We start from the raw sequence: 14,877 nt of genomic DNA on the forward strand, positions 1-14,877 counted from the left end.
CCAGTTGATTTTATCATTCAGCCCAATGCCTAAAATGGCCCATTTTACAGATGAGCAAATAGAATCTGAGGTACGATCTCTAGCCGGATGTCAATCAGATAGTAGTGCCAGAGGCAGGGCTATTCTTACCCGCTTCCTCCTCAACCCTGTTACTTTTTAACAAAACAAGGCTCTTTTGGGATTGTTCTGTCTTCACCCTACTCAGATCAACTCTAACAAAGTGGGTTGTTTTTGTTTTGTTTTGTTTCTCTTGACTGGAGACCCAGCCTAGTACTTTGGTTAAAAATGTGGACTCTGGAGCTACACTTCTGGCCTGAAACTTAACTCTGGGTTAGAAGTTTCTTCACCTTCCTGCTTCAGTTTCTGTATTTGAACAAGAGCCAGAGACGAGGGTAAGGAGGTTGAAGCAATCCTCTCTGCTGCCCATACAAAGTGGTGCCTAAATCACAGATGTCCCTAAGTATTTTAACACGATTTTTCTAAAAATCAAACATAATGCAGAAAAATCCACAATGAACACAATCAGAATCTGACAGATTGGACCAAGGCTGCCCAGGCCAACTTTTTTTTTTCCCCTTTTCTAGGGCCACTTCCCGTGGCATATGGAGGCTCTCAGGCTAGGGGTCCAATTGGAGCTACAGCTGCTGGCCTACGCCAGAGCCACAGCAACTCGGGATCCAAGCCTCGTCTGTGATCTATACCACAGCTCATGGCAACACCGGATCCTTAGCCCACTGAGCAAGGGCAGGGATCAAACCTGCAACCTCATGTTCCTAGTCGGATTCGCTAACCACTGTGCCACGACGGGAACTCCTGCCCAGGCCAACTTCTAATAAAACTTTGTTTACAAAAACAAAGTAACTGACCTGCAGGCCACAGTTTGCTGAGTGAAAAAGCACTGCTTTAAAATAGTCGATGACTGAGTTTTCAGTGCCCTTGTCTCACTCAGGTTCCAGTCGTGGACGGCACCAGGAGGAGTGAGGAGTTAACGCAGGTCAAGTTCTTGGCCCAGGGCCCGGCTCAGAGTCAGGACCCACATCAACAGAGCAACGGGATCGGAGGCGCATCTTTTTCTTTTGGAAATTAAATTCAGGGACAAAGGTAGGCACGTTCTACAGCGTTTAGAAGGCAGCTCAGAACCTTCAGTAGAGGACAGCAAGAGAGTGTCACTTGATTTCTGGACTCTCTGCTGGAGATTCTACAGCTGCACCGAAAAAGAATGGAAAGGAGACAGCGTTTCTCAATGCCTCGCCTGGAACCCATCTGCCTCTTGCATGAGGCTGCCCCTTCCTAGAAGGGACCCCAGGAAACCTGGAATTCTCAGTATTTCTCCCATCCTACCTTGTTGCTTGCCTTCAATAGCCCAGCTCAGGGGGTCAGCAAAAGATGGTCTTCCAACTCACAGCCTGTTTTTTTGTAAATACAGTTTTACTGGCACACGGCCACACCCACTCACTTACCTACTCTCTTCGGCCGCTTCAGTGACAGTGGCAGAGCTGAGGGATGGTGCTACAGAGCCGAACAGAGTGGAAGAGTTTCGACTGAGACCGAGCCCAGCAAAGCCCCAAATATTTACTATCTGGCACTTAACTAAAAAAAAGTTCCCTGGCCTCTAGTCCAGGTGACGTCAAACTGCAAACATACTCATTCATCAATTTCCCCTTTCAGATCCACAGCGACCTTGGCAGAATGGAAGAGGGCAGAGAAACGCTGCCTTTCTGGTCCTGTGCCATGTCAGCGGCCTCTTAGCTATTACGGCTTTTTCCCAGTTTTATTTGGTGATTAGCTGTGTATTTATTTACTTATTTTTATTTATTTTTGCTCTTTAGGGCCACACTCACGGCATACGGAAGTTCCCAGGTGAGGGGAACTACAGCTGCCGGTCTACGCCACAGCGACGCGGGATCCGAGCCGCGTCTGCGACCTCCACCACAGCGCACGGCAACGCCGGAACCCACGGAGCAAGGCCAGGGATCGAACCCGAAACCTCCTGGATACCATTCGGATTCCTTTCCACTGCGCCACAATGGGAACTCCTAGCTGTGTCTTTTCAGTCTCCTCCGAGCACTGTTAGCCCGTTCACGCTCCCATTTCCTGAATGATTTTTTTGCTGTGTTGGAGCACATTCTTTTTCTGTCTGCTTGCCTTGGCGCACAGAGTTTCGTCAGAAAAGAGAACTTAGGGCTCCATAATGCCCCACGTATTTAGCAATCGGTCCTAAACATTGTGCAGACCTCTCTGGGCGTTCACGTCTGCTAGGTCAAACCTCTAGGTGACACCAGTGTGGACCCAAGACCCTTGAAGTCTATACAGCGGTGAAAAAAGTGCCTTCTAAAAGGGCTGCTATTGTTCCTGTTTATCTGAAGAGCCATAACACCCGAAGTACAAGGAACGTTTTTATGATTTCGATCTATGGGTTCCCACTTGAAAGGTCAACAGCCCTCTGTTACTAGAACAGAAACACAGATAAGACTCATGACAAACGGCAGAAAGGGGACAACAGAATGCGTACGACGCACCAGAATTCAGTAACCAGACACTTGCGAACAACCGAAAATAGTTCCAAAACCAAGAAGCGGTAACTTCGACCGAGGGTCTCTGCCGTCATCTCTGCCTTTTCTTCTTACATGAAGATTCAACAGTGTGTTATCACGCGGCCAAGGTCAAACATAAATGGAATCAGATTTGTTCAAACAGTTTCTAAAATAAGCTCTGGACCTCTTACTATTCCCTAAGTAAAATAGTCCCCCGTATACAATTTATAAAAAAAATTTTGTTTTTACATCTTTTCCTCATGTATCAAAAACAACGGGATCTATTCAGTGTTTTAAAAGCACAGACATTTAGCTTGCTGAGGACACATAAGAACTTGTATTAAACAAAGACTGTATTTGAAGAAAAGAACAAAGCAACTTTGGATAAATTATATACCCACTGGCTGGCATTCCACAGCCACCTCTAAGTTCTCATCAAGTAAAGTGTCCATTTTACAAGAGGTCTGGGGTTTCATTTGTTTGTTGGTTCAGCAAACACCGAATGCTTACTGTGACCAAAGACACCAGTTCCGGGCTTTCCTACACATCACATGTCCCAGAACCAAGCCCAGGACCCACTGGGCCCTTGGTCTCTTCTTTACGAACACAAGTACACAAATGTGGAATTTTCACAACACACAATTACAGGCTGCGCTAGTGTTAGCTTGATCTTTGGCGCCACCTACAGATCAAACGGCATTTCGCTTCTCTGCGGCACCAAGACACGAAGAAATCTTCCGTGCATTTCTAAGGAAATTACTAAGGGGCGGGGCGGCACTGGCGACCCCCACTGCCACCTTAACCTGTCTATGGGAGAACATAAAAGTGGGCTGTCCCTCTTTCATCCTTCTACAAACGAGTCTGCCTTTTTATTTTAAGACAACAGATAAAAGGAACCACACAAAAATGCGTAAGGCATAAACCACCACGTAGGTCAGGAAACCGAACTTTTCTGGCCACCCCAGACCCCACCATCACCCAGACCTTTCTGGCTCTACACATCAGAGTAGTGTTAGTTTTTTCCATGTCATCTAGTTTCATAATTTCATGGAAGACGGATCAGATTTAGACCTGGCATCCACCAAGAAGAAACTATCCTTACTGGATAGAGCAGTGCTTGATGGACCCCCCACCTTGGAACCAAGGCAACTTGCTTGGACAGTTCGGAAGAAGAGAGTGGCATAGAGTGGGTTCTCCATCGTGGGGCCTCCATCGTGGGGCGTCAGTGACTGCAGCCATTACCTCTGCAGGCCTATGAACTTGGAGGGGTCCCCAGGCTTGGTGACTCAAGCCTGGCTCGATGGCCTGACGGCAGAGGGCCCGGCTGGGGCATGTGTCTGGAAATCTGGACAGTTGACCACCCTCTCTGGTGGAACTAGAGGCACTGGCTGGGTTCCAGGGACGTCTCAAGCTGCCCCACGGAGACCAGGGCGCCCAGCTGCCCCGAGACACTGCTTTCGGGCGGGAAGGTGACCAGGCCTGAGTTCTTGTTCTCACTGTGGTCACTGTGCTGCTTCTTATGGCACCGCAGAGAGTCGTCCCTGACGAAGGAGGCCCCGCAGGTCTCACAGCGGAAGGCCCTCTGGGTCACGATCTTGGCCACGTGGTGGGCGCTGCCCGCATGGGGCCCTTCCCTGCCCTGCGGGGCCCGGTTCTCTGTTTTGGCCTCGTCCCTGTGCACCTTGTCGATGTGCTTGGCCAGGCTGCTGGGCCGCTTGGTGTCGAAGCTGCAGAAGTCGCACTTGAAGGGACGGTCTTTGCAGTGGACCCGGCTGTGCACGCGCAGGGCGGCCGCACTGGAGCAGGAGTAGCTACACTCGGGACACTTCTCGGAGTGGTCGGCCTGGTGCAGCCGGCTGTGCTCCAGGAGGTCGGCCCGGTCCCGGCCCTGGAAGGCGCAGTGCAGGCACTTGAAGGTGTGCTTGATGCGGATGTGCGACTTGAGGTTGGCCTTCATGGTGCAGCGCACGTCACAGTACTCGCACTTGAAAGGCTTCTCCCCGGAGTGCACGATCATGTGCCTTTTCAAGTCCGAGCTGATTTTGAACTTGGCGCTACAGAGCCAGCACTGGAAGGGGGTGTCCCCTAGCAACGGAAGGTGTGTTTCCATTAGAGCAGGCAGGCAACACAGCAGTCCCCCCAAACACGAGGCAGAACACCTGGCCACAAAGAAATGGCTGGGTCTTTGAACACCAATCACCTGTCACTTCCTACAGCCACCACTTACCATGTATATTAGCTCACTTCATCCTCATAGCAATCCAATGAGGGGGTACTATCACCCCAATTTTATGGATAGAGGCTCAGAGAGGTCAAGTTATCTGACCATGGCCAAACAGCAAGGATTTGAATTCAGGCATCATGGCATCCAAGTGCACACTCTTCATGAGTTTTGAATCTAAATCACTCAACTTGACATCCCAAAACGGGACATGGAAGGAAGAGATGTGGTTTATGGTGTATAAAACTGTTCCAAATCTAGCTGGATTTATAAACGTGCTCCCTTTAGTGTTTAAACTGTATTATTAAAGCTGTATTATTAAATCGGTTAATTGGCTTGTCTTAATTAAGATTTTGTAGTTTTGCAATGACAGACTGAATTTTATTTATAAAATTAACCCATGAATGTGGCAGTAGGAGCAGAAGACAGACAATGAAATGCCGTAGCCTCCTCTGTACTCCCTGGAGGCACTGCTAAGGGTTTAGTTCTTTTGAAATTACTTTAAACATCACTGTCAGTTGACTATGAGGAAAGATGAGATTCTTTCTCATCCTACACCTCCATCCTTGTCCCCCACCTTCTCCTGTATCCTGTGGGTTGTGATTTCTATTCTTCTAGCATCACTTTCTTTTTTTTTTCCTTTTGCTTTTTTTTTAGGTCCGCACCTGCAGCATATGGAGGTTCCCAGGTTAGGGGTCGAATCAGAGCTATAGCTGCCAGCCTACATCACAGCCATAGCAACAAAGGATCCGAGCTGCATCTTTGACCTACACCACAGCTCACAGCAATGCCAGATCCTTAACCCACTGAGTGAGGCCAGGGATTGAACCCGCGTCCTCATGGATACTAGTCAGGTTCGTTTCCGCTGCGCCACGACGGCAACTCCTAGCATCACTTTCTAAATTGAGGAACAGCCTCAACAGTCCATCAGCTTGAAAAGTCTGAAGATTCCTTCCTCTTTGTCATACTACTTCTCCATGCTTTTCCGAAATTGCTTTACTGCATTGACTTGTGAATCCCCAGGCTTGAACTGGTTCTTTTCAACTGTGGAATCAAACTATAGGTAATTTATATTATGATTGAGTGTGTGATATTCACCACAGCCAAATTCTGCTCTGGGATTACATCCACCTCCTTATAAGGGCCACTGTCACACCTGGGCCAGTTGATTGTTTTGCTAGTAGCAAGGTCACATTGATTTTTATTTTTAATTGAAGTATAGCTGATTTACGGTTTTAGTTTCAGGTATACAACGTAAGTGGTCCTTTTTTTTTTTTTTTTTTTTTTAACAGAGTATACTCCATTTAAAGGTATTACAAAATAATGGCTATATTTCCTTAGGCTGAACTGTATATCCTTGTTGCTTGTTTTTTAGTCATTTGTATCTCTTAATCCCATAGCCCTATCTTGCCCCTCCCTTGATTCTGTTATATGTTCACTTGGGGCTACATTTTATGCTGCTTCTTGACTTGTGCGTTGAGGAAAAGGCATCTCACCATAATCTCGGAAGTCATCCCAGACTTTTAATTACATAACACTTTACATGGAATTTCTTATAGACTGAGTTTGAGTTATTGAATTTGCTCTTAATAGTTCATATAAGTATCATCGTTTTATTTCCCTTTACTGCCGCCCCAGTCAGCTATGTTCAGATATTCATTTATCAAATATCTCATGGCAGATTTTGTTTCCTCATTTTGCTCGAGTTTATCTTCCATTAACCCCCACTAGCTTGTTGGCTGCAAGTAAAATCCCAAATCCTTGCACACTGTTGTCTAGTCTAATGGCACACTTGAGATAGTTTGGCTGGGTATAGAAGTCTACATCCCAAATCATTTCTCAACTTTTGAGGGCACTGTTCCACCATCTCCTACAAGCCACTATTACTGAGAAGTCTTTCTAGGTATGGAACTCTCCGGCATGCCCTTTGTCCTGTGTGGCATCTTGTAACTCCTTTCATTGCTCATGGCCCTGAGAATTGCAACATTTTTCTTCTTTCATTTTCTCACTTTTCTTTTCCTCCTAGACCTAGTCAGAAACCAGACTTCTATCTTTTTATTGTCAGTTCTCCACCTTTTTTTCTCTTCTCTGGCAAGTTTTTTTTTTTTTTTTTTTTTTAAACTTTTCATCCTATTTCAGTTCATAGCTCTTGGCTCTCACTACCTTTTTTCAAAGAACTCTTCTTGGATGCAACACTTCTGCCAGGGGGCGGATACCGATTAAAACTGAAAAATCCTTGTAAGTTACCCAAGCACTCTGTTCTCTCCAGGATGTTAGACTTGGCACATTTTAGATTACCCATTTCCTACAGATGACTTATAATCCAGAGTCGACACTTTAAGTTAAGGAAGAATAGACTGGTTTAAGGATTAGGTGCCATGGGTGTTACCTGTTAGTGGAAAGTTTGGGCCATTTTGCCAATAGGCTCCATTCAGCTGCTTCTCTGACCTCTCTGACCACTGCAGCCAACCTAATACCAGTTTCAAGTCTAGAAATCTAAAGGCAGTCAGACACTGGCTGAAAAGTCACTGGCTCAACTCTGTGGCTACCTCCCATTTGTCTGCTGGGACATAGTTTCTTTACTCAATTAAAAAAATTTTTTTTTTTTTTTTTGGCTGTGGCGTACAGCAGCTCACTGTGGGATCTCAGTTCCCAGACCAGAGACTGAACCTGGGCCACAGCAGGGAGAGCACCAAGTCCTAACCACTAGACACTAGGGAATTCCCTCTTTACTCAATTTCAGACATTAGTATCTTACTGTCTGCTTGACATTTTCCATAAATTCATTGGAAATTCTTATTTTATGAACCTCCTTATGAGCCCCCCCAACCCTTATTTTCTGTGCCATGATGTGTTGGTTCTAGCTTGTTATTTCAACAGGGTCGCACAGAGGGGGAAGAAGAAGCTTTCTACAAAGTTGAATTTCTAGAACTAGAAGCCTGTGATTTGCAACTGTATCCAAAGTGATTTCGCTACAGGTTTCTGAATTAAGCCACACAATCAAAGTTTAAGTGAAATGATGGAAACCCCTAATCTACCCAGACTTTTACTTCAATACATCCTTGGCTCCCTGGCTGCTGAATTGGGTAATCACCCCCTGGTGAGTCTGTGTCCCAGGTTAGAAACCCAGCTATCAGACTTTCACGTTTTCCTGGCGAAAGAAACTACGAGCTTCACAATCCCCACCGGAGATCCAAATTTCCTTATTTACACCCTGATGTCATTTAAGTTGCTTGCGCTTTAACTAAATGATCCTAAGGAGCTGGGCAACCAGGGGGGCCCAGAGGCCTCGAGGCCCGAGACTTACCTGTATGGGAGCGGAGGTGGACGGTGAGCTGGCTGGAGTTGCGGCTGGCGTACGGGCAGAGCTGGCATTTGTATGGCCGCTCGTCGGAATGTATCCGCAGGTGCTTCTTGAGGCTGCTGCTGTCCACGGCGGCATAGTCACACAGGTGACACTTGTGGGGCTTCACGCTGGTGTGGCACCGCATATGCATGGTCAGGTTGTCCTTGCGGCTGAAGCACTTGTCACAGAACTCACACTTGTGTGGTTTGTCTCCTTTAAACACATAAGGAAGGTGCAAGGTTTTATGGGATTTTCTCTACAAGAGGGCTGCAAACAAAGAGATTTGACCAGGATGGTCACCGGAGCTCAGGGCTCTGCTTCTCCCTGCTGACCCGGTACTCCGAGACAGGAAGACACTGAGGTCAAGAGTCACATGCTGGGAAACAAAAAGGTGTGCTATTCATTGATGGCTCAGAACTCTTGAAGAATCCCAAGGAAGAGACATAAAATCAGACTGAAGGAGAAAATTACAGACCCAAGCTTGTTTGGGAAAACCAGAGTGGTTACAGCAGTCAAGATCAGAGCGGGCAGGTGGAGGGGTCTTGGAACAGCTTTCTGGCTCACTTGCTGATGAACCGTATCGAGAGGAGTCCGGTAGATCCTTGCCCTATTGTACTAAACCACAACCGGCAACGGTCTCTACTTCCCAGGCTGTTAGGAACGTGAGGACACTTATGCCAGAGAAACAACACAAAGGCCCCAGGTAGCCGAGATACCCTGGAGAACAGAGAACCCCACGCCCAGAGCATCTCCAGCTATGCTTCACCCTTCCTCTACAACCACTCCAGACTGACCACACCCCAATAAAAACTACCCAATATCCAAAAAGTTGAGGAAAGCCAGAACCAGGAAGCCATGCCCAACCTAAGGACCTGACGTTAGAGAAAAATAATTATTTCTCAGCATCAAAGACAGACATGGGTCTTAAGATGGCTTAAGAGGCAGGGTGGTACAATTTCAGAAGCCCAAGAATGACGAGAGCATAAAGCTTTCAGAAAAAAAAATGTCCTGATCAGCACATAACTCCTCAGACAACACTGGATGGTAGCAAGATGGGAACAGTATCTACAAAGTTCTACAGAACTTATTGAAATAGAATCCTGTAGTTGAAGTAGCACTCAGTGGGGACAGAAAATAAAGCCAGGGGACACATGACTCGGTATCAAACCTCAACTGTGTACATAAGAACAACAACAACCAAAAAAACCCCAGGGAAGTGAATAAGATGTGGGAGATAAGTAATGAAATGGAAAGTACTGCTTCCAAACCACAAGAGAGAACCAATCATCAAAAAAAGGAGTAAAACAGAACATAAGGTAAAAATCAAACTAAATGTCATTAAGTACAATGAATATAAATAGAATACATTTCCTTATTAAAAATGTCAACTATGTTTTTCAAAAGAGAATCTCTCTTAGGTATCTAAATCCTCTTAAAACATCTAAAAATAAAAAAGTGGGAAAACGATAGAAAAATATTCTAGGAAAATGCTAAAAGAAATCAAATATCAATATTAGGCAAAACACATCATAGTGAAAGCCACCAAAAATTTCTTATTGAACTGAGAACTCGCCAAGTAGATGTGAATCGAACGTATGGATCTAACAGGGTTGTACAAAAGGTTTTTCAAAGAAAAGCTTGAAAATTATAGACCATATTTTAAAATAAATTTTGTTCAAGAATCACAATCACTGAGGGTGCGGCCCTAGAAAAGGCAAAAAAAGACCAAAAAAAAAAAAAAAAAAGAATCAAAATCAGATTAGACACTCCCAAGAGAAAAAGAGTGAGAGCTCCATGTCGCAAAACCCACAGCCTAATCAAATCGCTTTTCAGAATGTTTGTGAACGAAGTTCATTTTAAACAAATGGCTGAAAGCAAAACAAACATACAAAAAGGCTGAAAGTAAAAAAAACAAAAAAACATGGCCATTAAAAAGGGAGGTCTGCTCAAAGAGAAGATACCAATAGGCCAGGGTTTTCAGTCTTGGCACTCCAACTACTTGGGCCCAGGTAATTCTTGGCTGTGCAGGCCTGTGCACTTTCAGATGTTTAGCCACATCCTTGACCTCTTCCCACTAGATGCCAGTAGCACCTTCCTCCCCAGCTCTGAGAACCAAAAATGTCCTTAGTAATTACCAAGTGTCCTGGGAAGGGGGCAAGGGACAAAGCTGCACTGGGTTGAGAACCATTTTAATAGACACTGGAAAAGAGAAAGGGGACAAGAGACAAAGGCAATTGTGACTATTCAGTAGAACTTTACCCAATCAATTTAGAAGACTCAATAAAACAGGAGGGGTCCAGGAAGAGAAAACATTATAGTCAGAATCAAGAAAAAGGAACAATAACCATTTAGAAAAACTGCCATGTCAGAGATGAGCCCTGAGGCCAATGGTTGGTTGTTCAAATATTTGCCATTCTTCCCAGGAGAATCGTACTTGATGGCCCTATGGGCCCTATCGCCTGTAGGCTTGGACATGTGACCAGCTCAGACCAACTGATCCGAGCAAAACTGATGAGTCACTATTAGGCAAATTCTTTTAAGGGGCCGGTGCCTGGTTGGCCACACTTCTCTTGCCAGGATGACCTGTGACAATCTGAGCCTAAAGAAAATTTTTTTGAGTTATAGTTGATGTATAATATTATCTAAGTTTCAGGTGTACAAAACAGCGGTTCAGAATTTTTAAAGGTTATTTCGCTTATAAAATATTGGCTTTATGTGAAGACCAGGAGTTCTCAATTTGGGCCTCATGGGTACAATTTAGGGGATCCAAGACCTTTTATGGGAAAGGATGACATTTTTTTGTATTACCTCTAACTGGAATTTAACGTGTCCTCCGATCATGGATGCAATCAATAAACCACACAAAGAATGGTACCTGAGACCCTCATCAACAGACACGAGCCATGTTCAGACGACCTTGTACGTGGTGCAGTTCTCAGAGCATCACTGCTGCGCATCACTACTTCCCAATGAAGGCCGTGAGTAGACCAGCCACTGGATTCTAACCTTAAACGCAGGGCTTCCGCGCCACTGCGCAAACTGACCGTCTGGGGGTCAGGAGAACTCACTAAAGTGCAGATCACCGCCCCCCACCCAGCTTTGAGAAGTCATTGACATGTAAGTTTAAAGCTTATAATGTGATGGTTTAATACCTGTGTATCTGGAGAAATGATGACCGCAGTAAGATTTGTTAATTTTAAGTTTAAAGCTTATAATCATTTCCATCATCTCAGACAGTGACCATTTTGTGGTAAGAATGCTTAAGATCTGGTCTTAGCAACTTCTGAGTATATCATACGGTCTGTTAGCTCCAGCAGCCACACTGTACATTCGATTCTTAGAACCTCCTCCTCAAACAACTGCAAGTTGGTACCGCTAGACCAGCATCTCGGCATCTCTCAAGCCCAGGTCACAGAAACAACGAGTAAAAGGCAGTGGCCGATTCTGGGGTCGGGATGGGGACTGAGATTCTGCACTTCTAACAAGCTCCCAGGCGCTGCTGACATTTCTGCTCTTTAGAGTCTATTAAAATACTACACATTCAACACTTTGATGACAGCAAGTATCCTTTAATACAGTTAAATATAATTTTATATTTAAAACCATTGTGCTGGGAAAGGTGTGTTGGCTTCACAAAATTGCCAGGCGTCCACAGCAGGAAAAAAGGTCAAGAATGCCCTCAATCTGCTATGGTCTAGACAGGCTGCTCCACCAGCTGGCTCGCAGAGAGAAGGCCCCAGGAGTGGAGCGGCAGCTCTGTGGGGACATGGGGGCTGTGCAGGGCAGTCCCCAGTGGCCAAAGAGATGGACATGCATCACAGCCTAATCTACGCCCCCCTCTCCAGCCTCTGGAAACAAAAAATCAGAAGGAATATCATGGGCACATTCTACCCGGTTTTCCAGGCAAAGTGTTTCCACATTCAATTCATTGTTTACTAGAATAAGGAATGAAAAAACAAGCCTCAACTCGCTTCGGAGTAGTTTAACCCTGTTATCGATGCCAAGTGAAGAAATACAAAACACAAACACTGGACGCCCAAACATTTGAAATTCAATGATTTTTTTTTTTTTTTCCCCAGTCATGCCTATGCCATGTCGAAGTTCCTGGGCCAGGGACTGAACCCATACCACAGCAGTGACACCATCAGATCCTTAACCCACTGTGCCACAAGGGAACTCAACCATCATTCTTGGTGAAAAAAAAGCTCCAACAAAGCAAAACATACACCCCCAAACCAACCTCAGAAGGCATGGAATAAGAAAAATTGTGTTAACAGGATAAACAATCTCTACAAGAATCCTAAGGACTTGAACAACAAATGGTGGTTTAAAAAAAAAAAAATCCAAGTATTCCATTAGAGTACAGATGACAGTCTGGATGGTTTACTTCACTGCTATCCTTTACCTCTGATCTGGAGCATCAAGACCAAGGCACTCCAATCAAGTTAAAAAAAAAAAAAAAAAAAAAAAAAAAAGGAAATCTCATCATTTGCATGCAGTAGTCACCCAGACAACCCAAAAGAGTTGGCTTGAACTATCAGAATAAATAAGACAGCAAGGGGCCTGACGAGAACACAAAATTCATTTGAAAATAGTATTGCTCCTGTCAGCACTACCTGTTCCAGAGTTCCCACTGTGATTTAGAAGGTTAAGAACCTGATGAGTATCCATGAGGACACAGGTTCGATCCCTGGTCTTACTCAGTGGGTTAAGGATCTGGCATTGGAGTTCCCACCGTGGCACAGTGGTTAACGAATCTGACTAGGAACCATGAGGTTTGGGTTCAATCCCTGGCCTTGCTCAGTGGGTAAAGGATCCGGCGTTGCCATGAGCTATGGTGTAGGTTTGCAGACGCGGCTCGGATCCTGTGTTGCTGTGGCTCTGGTGTAGGCCGGTGGCTGCAGCTCCGATTAGACCCCTAGCCTGGGAACCTCCATATGCCACGGGAGCGGCCCAAGAAATGACAAAAAGACATTATTAAAAAAAAAAAAAAAATCTGGCATTGCCATGAGCTGTGGTGGTGGTCGCAGATGCAGCTCAGATCGGGCATGGCTGTGGCGAAGGCTGTCAGCTACAGCTCCAATTTGACCCCTAGCCTGGGAACTTCCATACCCTGTGGGTGCAGCCCTAAAAAAGACAAAAATAAACTAATTAATGTTGTGACTCCCCTGTTTCCTAGGCAATTAAAATATTAACTTGTTAACGTATTCAGAATTTGAACTGTAAGGTGAGGCATTAGGTAACCTGCACAAATGAGCCACTGACTGTCCTGGTACATGGGTCACTTTAACTGCTCCGCCTTCCACCTGGAATGCCACCTTTATCAGGTGCTGAATTTGCAGATCACAGGTCAGTTTCTGAATTCCCTTCTACTCCATATTTATTCTAGCTCTATCCATTTGAACCACAGCTCTTTGGTATTCTAATTTACATTTTTATTGAAGTATAATTGACCTGTATTACTGTTAGTTCCAGGTGCACAATATAGTGACTGGATATTTCTATACATTAAAGACGAAAACGGCTCTCATCTAGCGATCACCTTGTCCAAGTTATTACAATATTATTGACTCTATTCCCCACGCTGTACATTTCATCCTCGTGATTCATTTGTTTTGTAACAAAGGAGTTTGTACCTCTTAATCTCCCTCACCCCTTTCACTCACCTCACTCCCTTCCTGGCTGGCAACCACTTGTTCTCTGTATCTGAGTCCACTGTTATGTTTGTGTAGATTCTAAATAAGTCATATGGCATTTGTCTTTGTGACTTCTTTCACTTAGTATAACATTCTCCATCTATGTTGTCACAAATGGCTGAGTAATGTTATATAATTGTAATTTTATGGCTAACATTCCATTGTACACATATACCACATCTTTATCCATCCATCTATCCACGGACACTTAGGCTGCTTCCTTATCTTGGGTATTGCAAATAATGCTGCAATGTAACATAGGGGTGCGATTTTAATTTTTTGTCTTTTTAGGGCCACACCTGCAGCACATGGAGGTTCCCAGGCTAGGGGTTGAATCGGAGCTGTAGCCACTGGCCTATACCACAGCCACAGCAACTCTGGATCTGAGCTGCATCTGTGACCTACACCACAGCTCACAGCAATGCTGGATCCTTAGTCCACTAAAGCGAGGCCAGGGATTGAACCTGAGACCTCATGGATGCCAGTCAGATTCATTTCTGCTGAGCCACCACGGGAACTCCTTAATTCAATTTCTGATAAAGTGAAACGTCTAAGATTTTTGGGCTACTTTTGTGCTTCCTCCTCCTACTTTTGTGATTTACCCCAGGCAGAAAGCCGGTGGGAAGGGGTTATGGAAGCAGAGGTGGTGAAAAGAACCCATCCCGTCCTTGGGAATTTTCAAACAATGTGATTTTGTCACCTTTTACCTGGATGACTAAAAACTTGAAAGTAAGAGCAATATATACTCAACATATTAAGGAGAAAATAGATGCTGTTGTTAAATCTTCTAACCAGAATTACCAATAGTATTTTTTTCTTAAGATTTTACATGGGCCGACAGAGGAGTGGATCAAGAAGATGTGGTACATATACACAATGGAAGATTACTCAGCCATTAAAAGAAATATCAGCATTTTTAGCAACATGGATGGACCTAGAAATTATCATGCTAAGTGAAGTCAGCCATACAATGAGACACCAACATCAAATGCTTTCACTGACATGTGGAATCTGAAAAAAGGACAGACTGAACTTTTTTGCAGAACAGATGCTGACTCACGGACATTGAAAAACTTATGG

The 14,877-nt window shown here is 44.8% G+C and overlaps 1 protein-coding gene across 4 annotated transcripts in view; it reads right to left on the reverse strand.

Moving 5' to 3' along the window:
- Positions 1 to 1,805: 1,805 nt before the first annotated feature.
- The window catches only part of ZFP64 (ZFP64 zinc finger protein), an 88,351-nt gene continuing 75,279 nt past the window's right edge, over positions 1,806 to 14,877 (reverse strand). For all 4 annotated transcript variants that reach the window (XM_021077225.2, XM_013985469.3, XM_021077226.2 and 1 more), the window contains 2 exons: positions 8,063 to 8,314; positions 1,806 to 4,619 (listed from right to left, as the gene is read on the reverse strand). In XM_021077225.2, the coding sequence (XP_020932884.1) occupies positions 3,910 to 4,619; positions 8,063 to 8,314 (962 nt within the window). In that variant the 3' untranslated portion in view covers positions 1,806 to 3,909. The remainder of the gene's footprint in view (positions 4,620 to 8,062; positions 8,315 to 14,877) is intronic.

This window comes from Sus scrofa, chromosome 17 (assembly GCF_054392235.1).
Source record: "Sus scrofa isolate SSC_HxYL_T2T_F1_AM1 chromosome 17, Sscrofa_HxYL_maternal_Yorkshire_Landrace_v2.0, whole genome shotgun sequence".
Lineage (NCBI taxonomy): Eukaryota > Metazoa > Chordata > Mammalia > Artiodactyla > Suidae > Sus > Sus scrofa.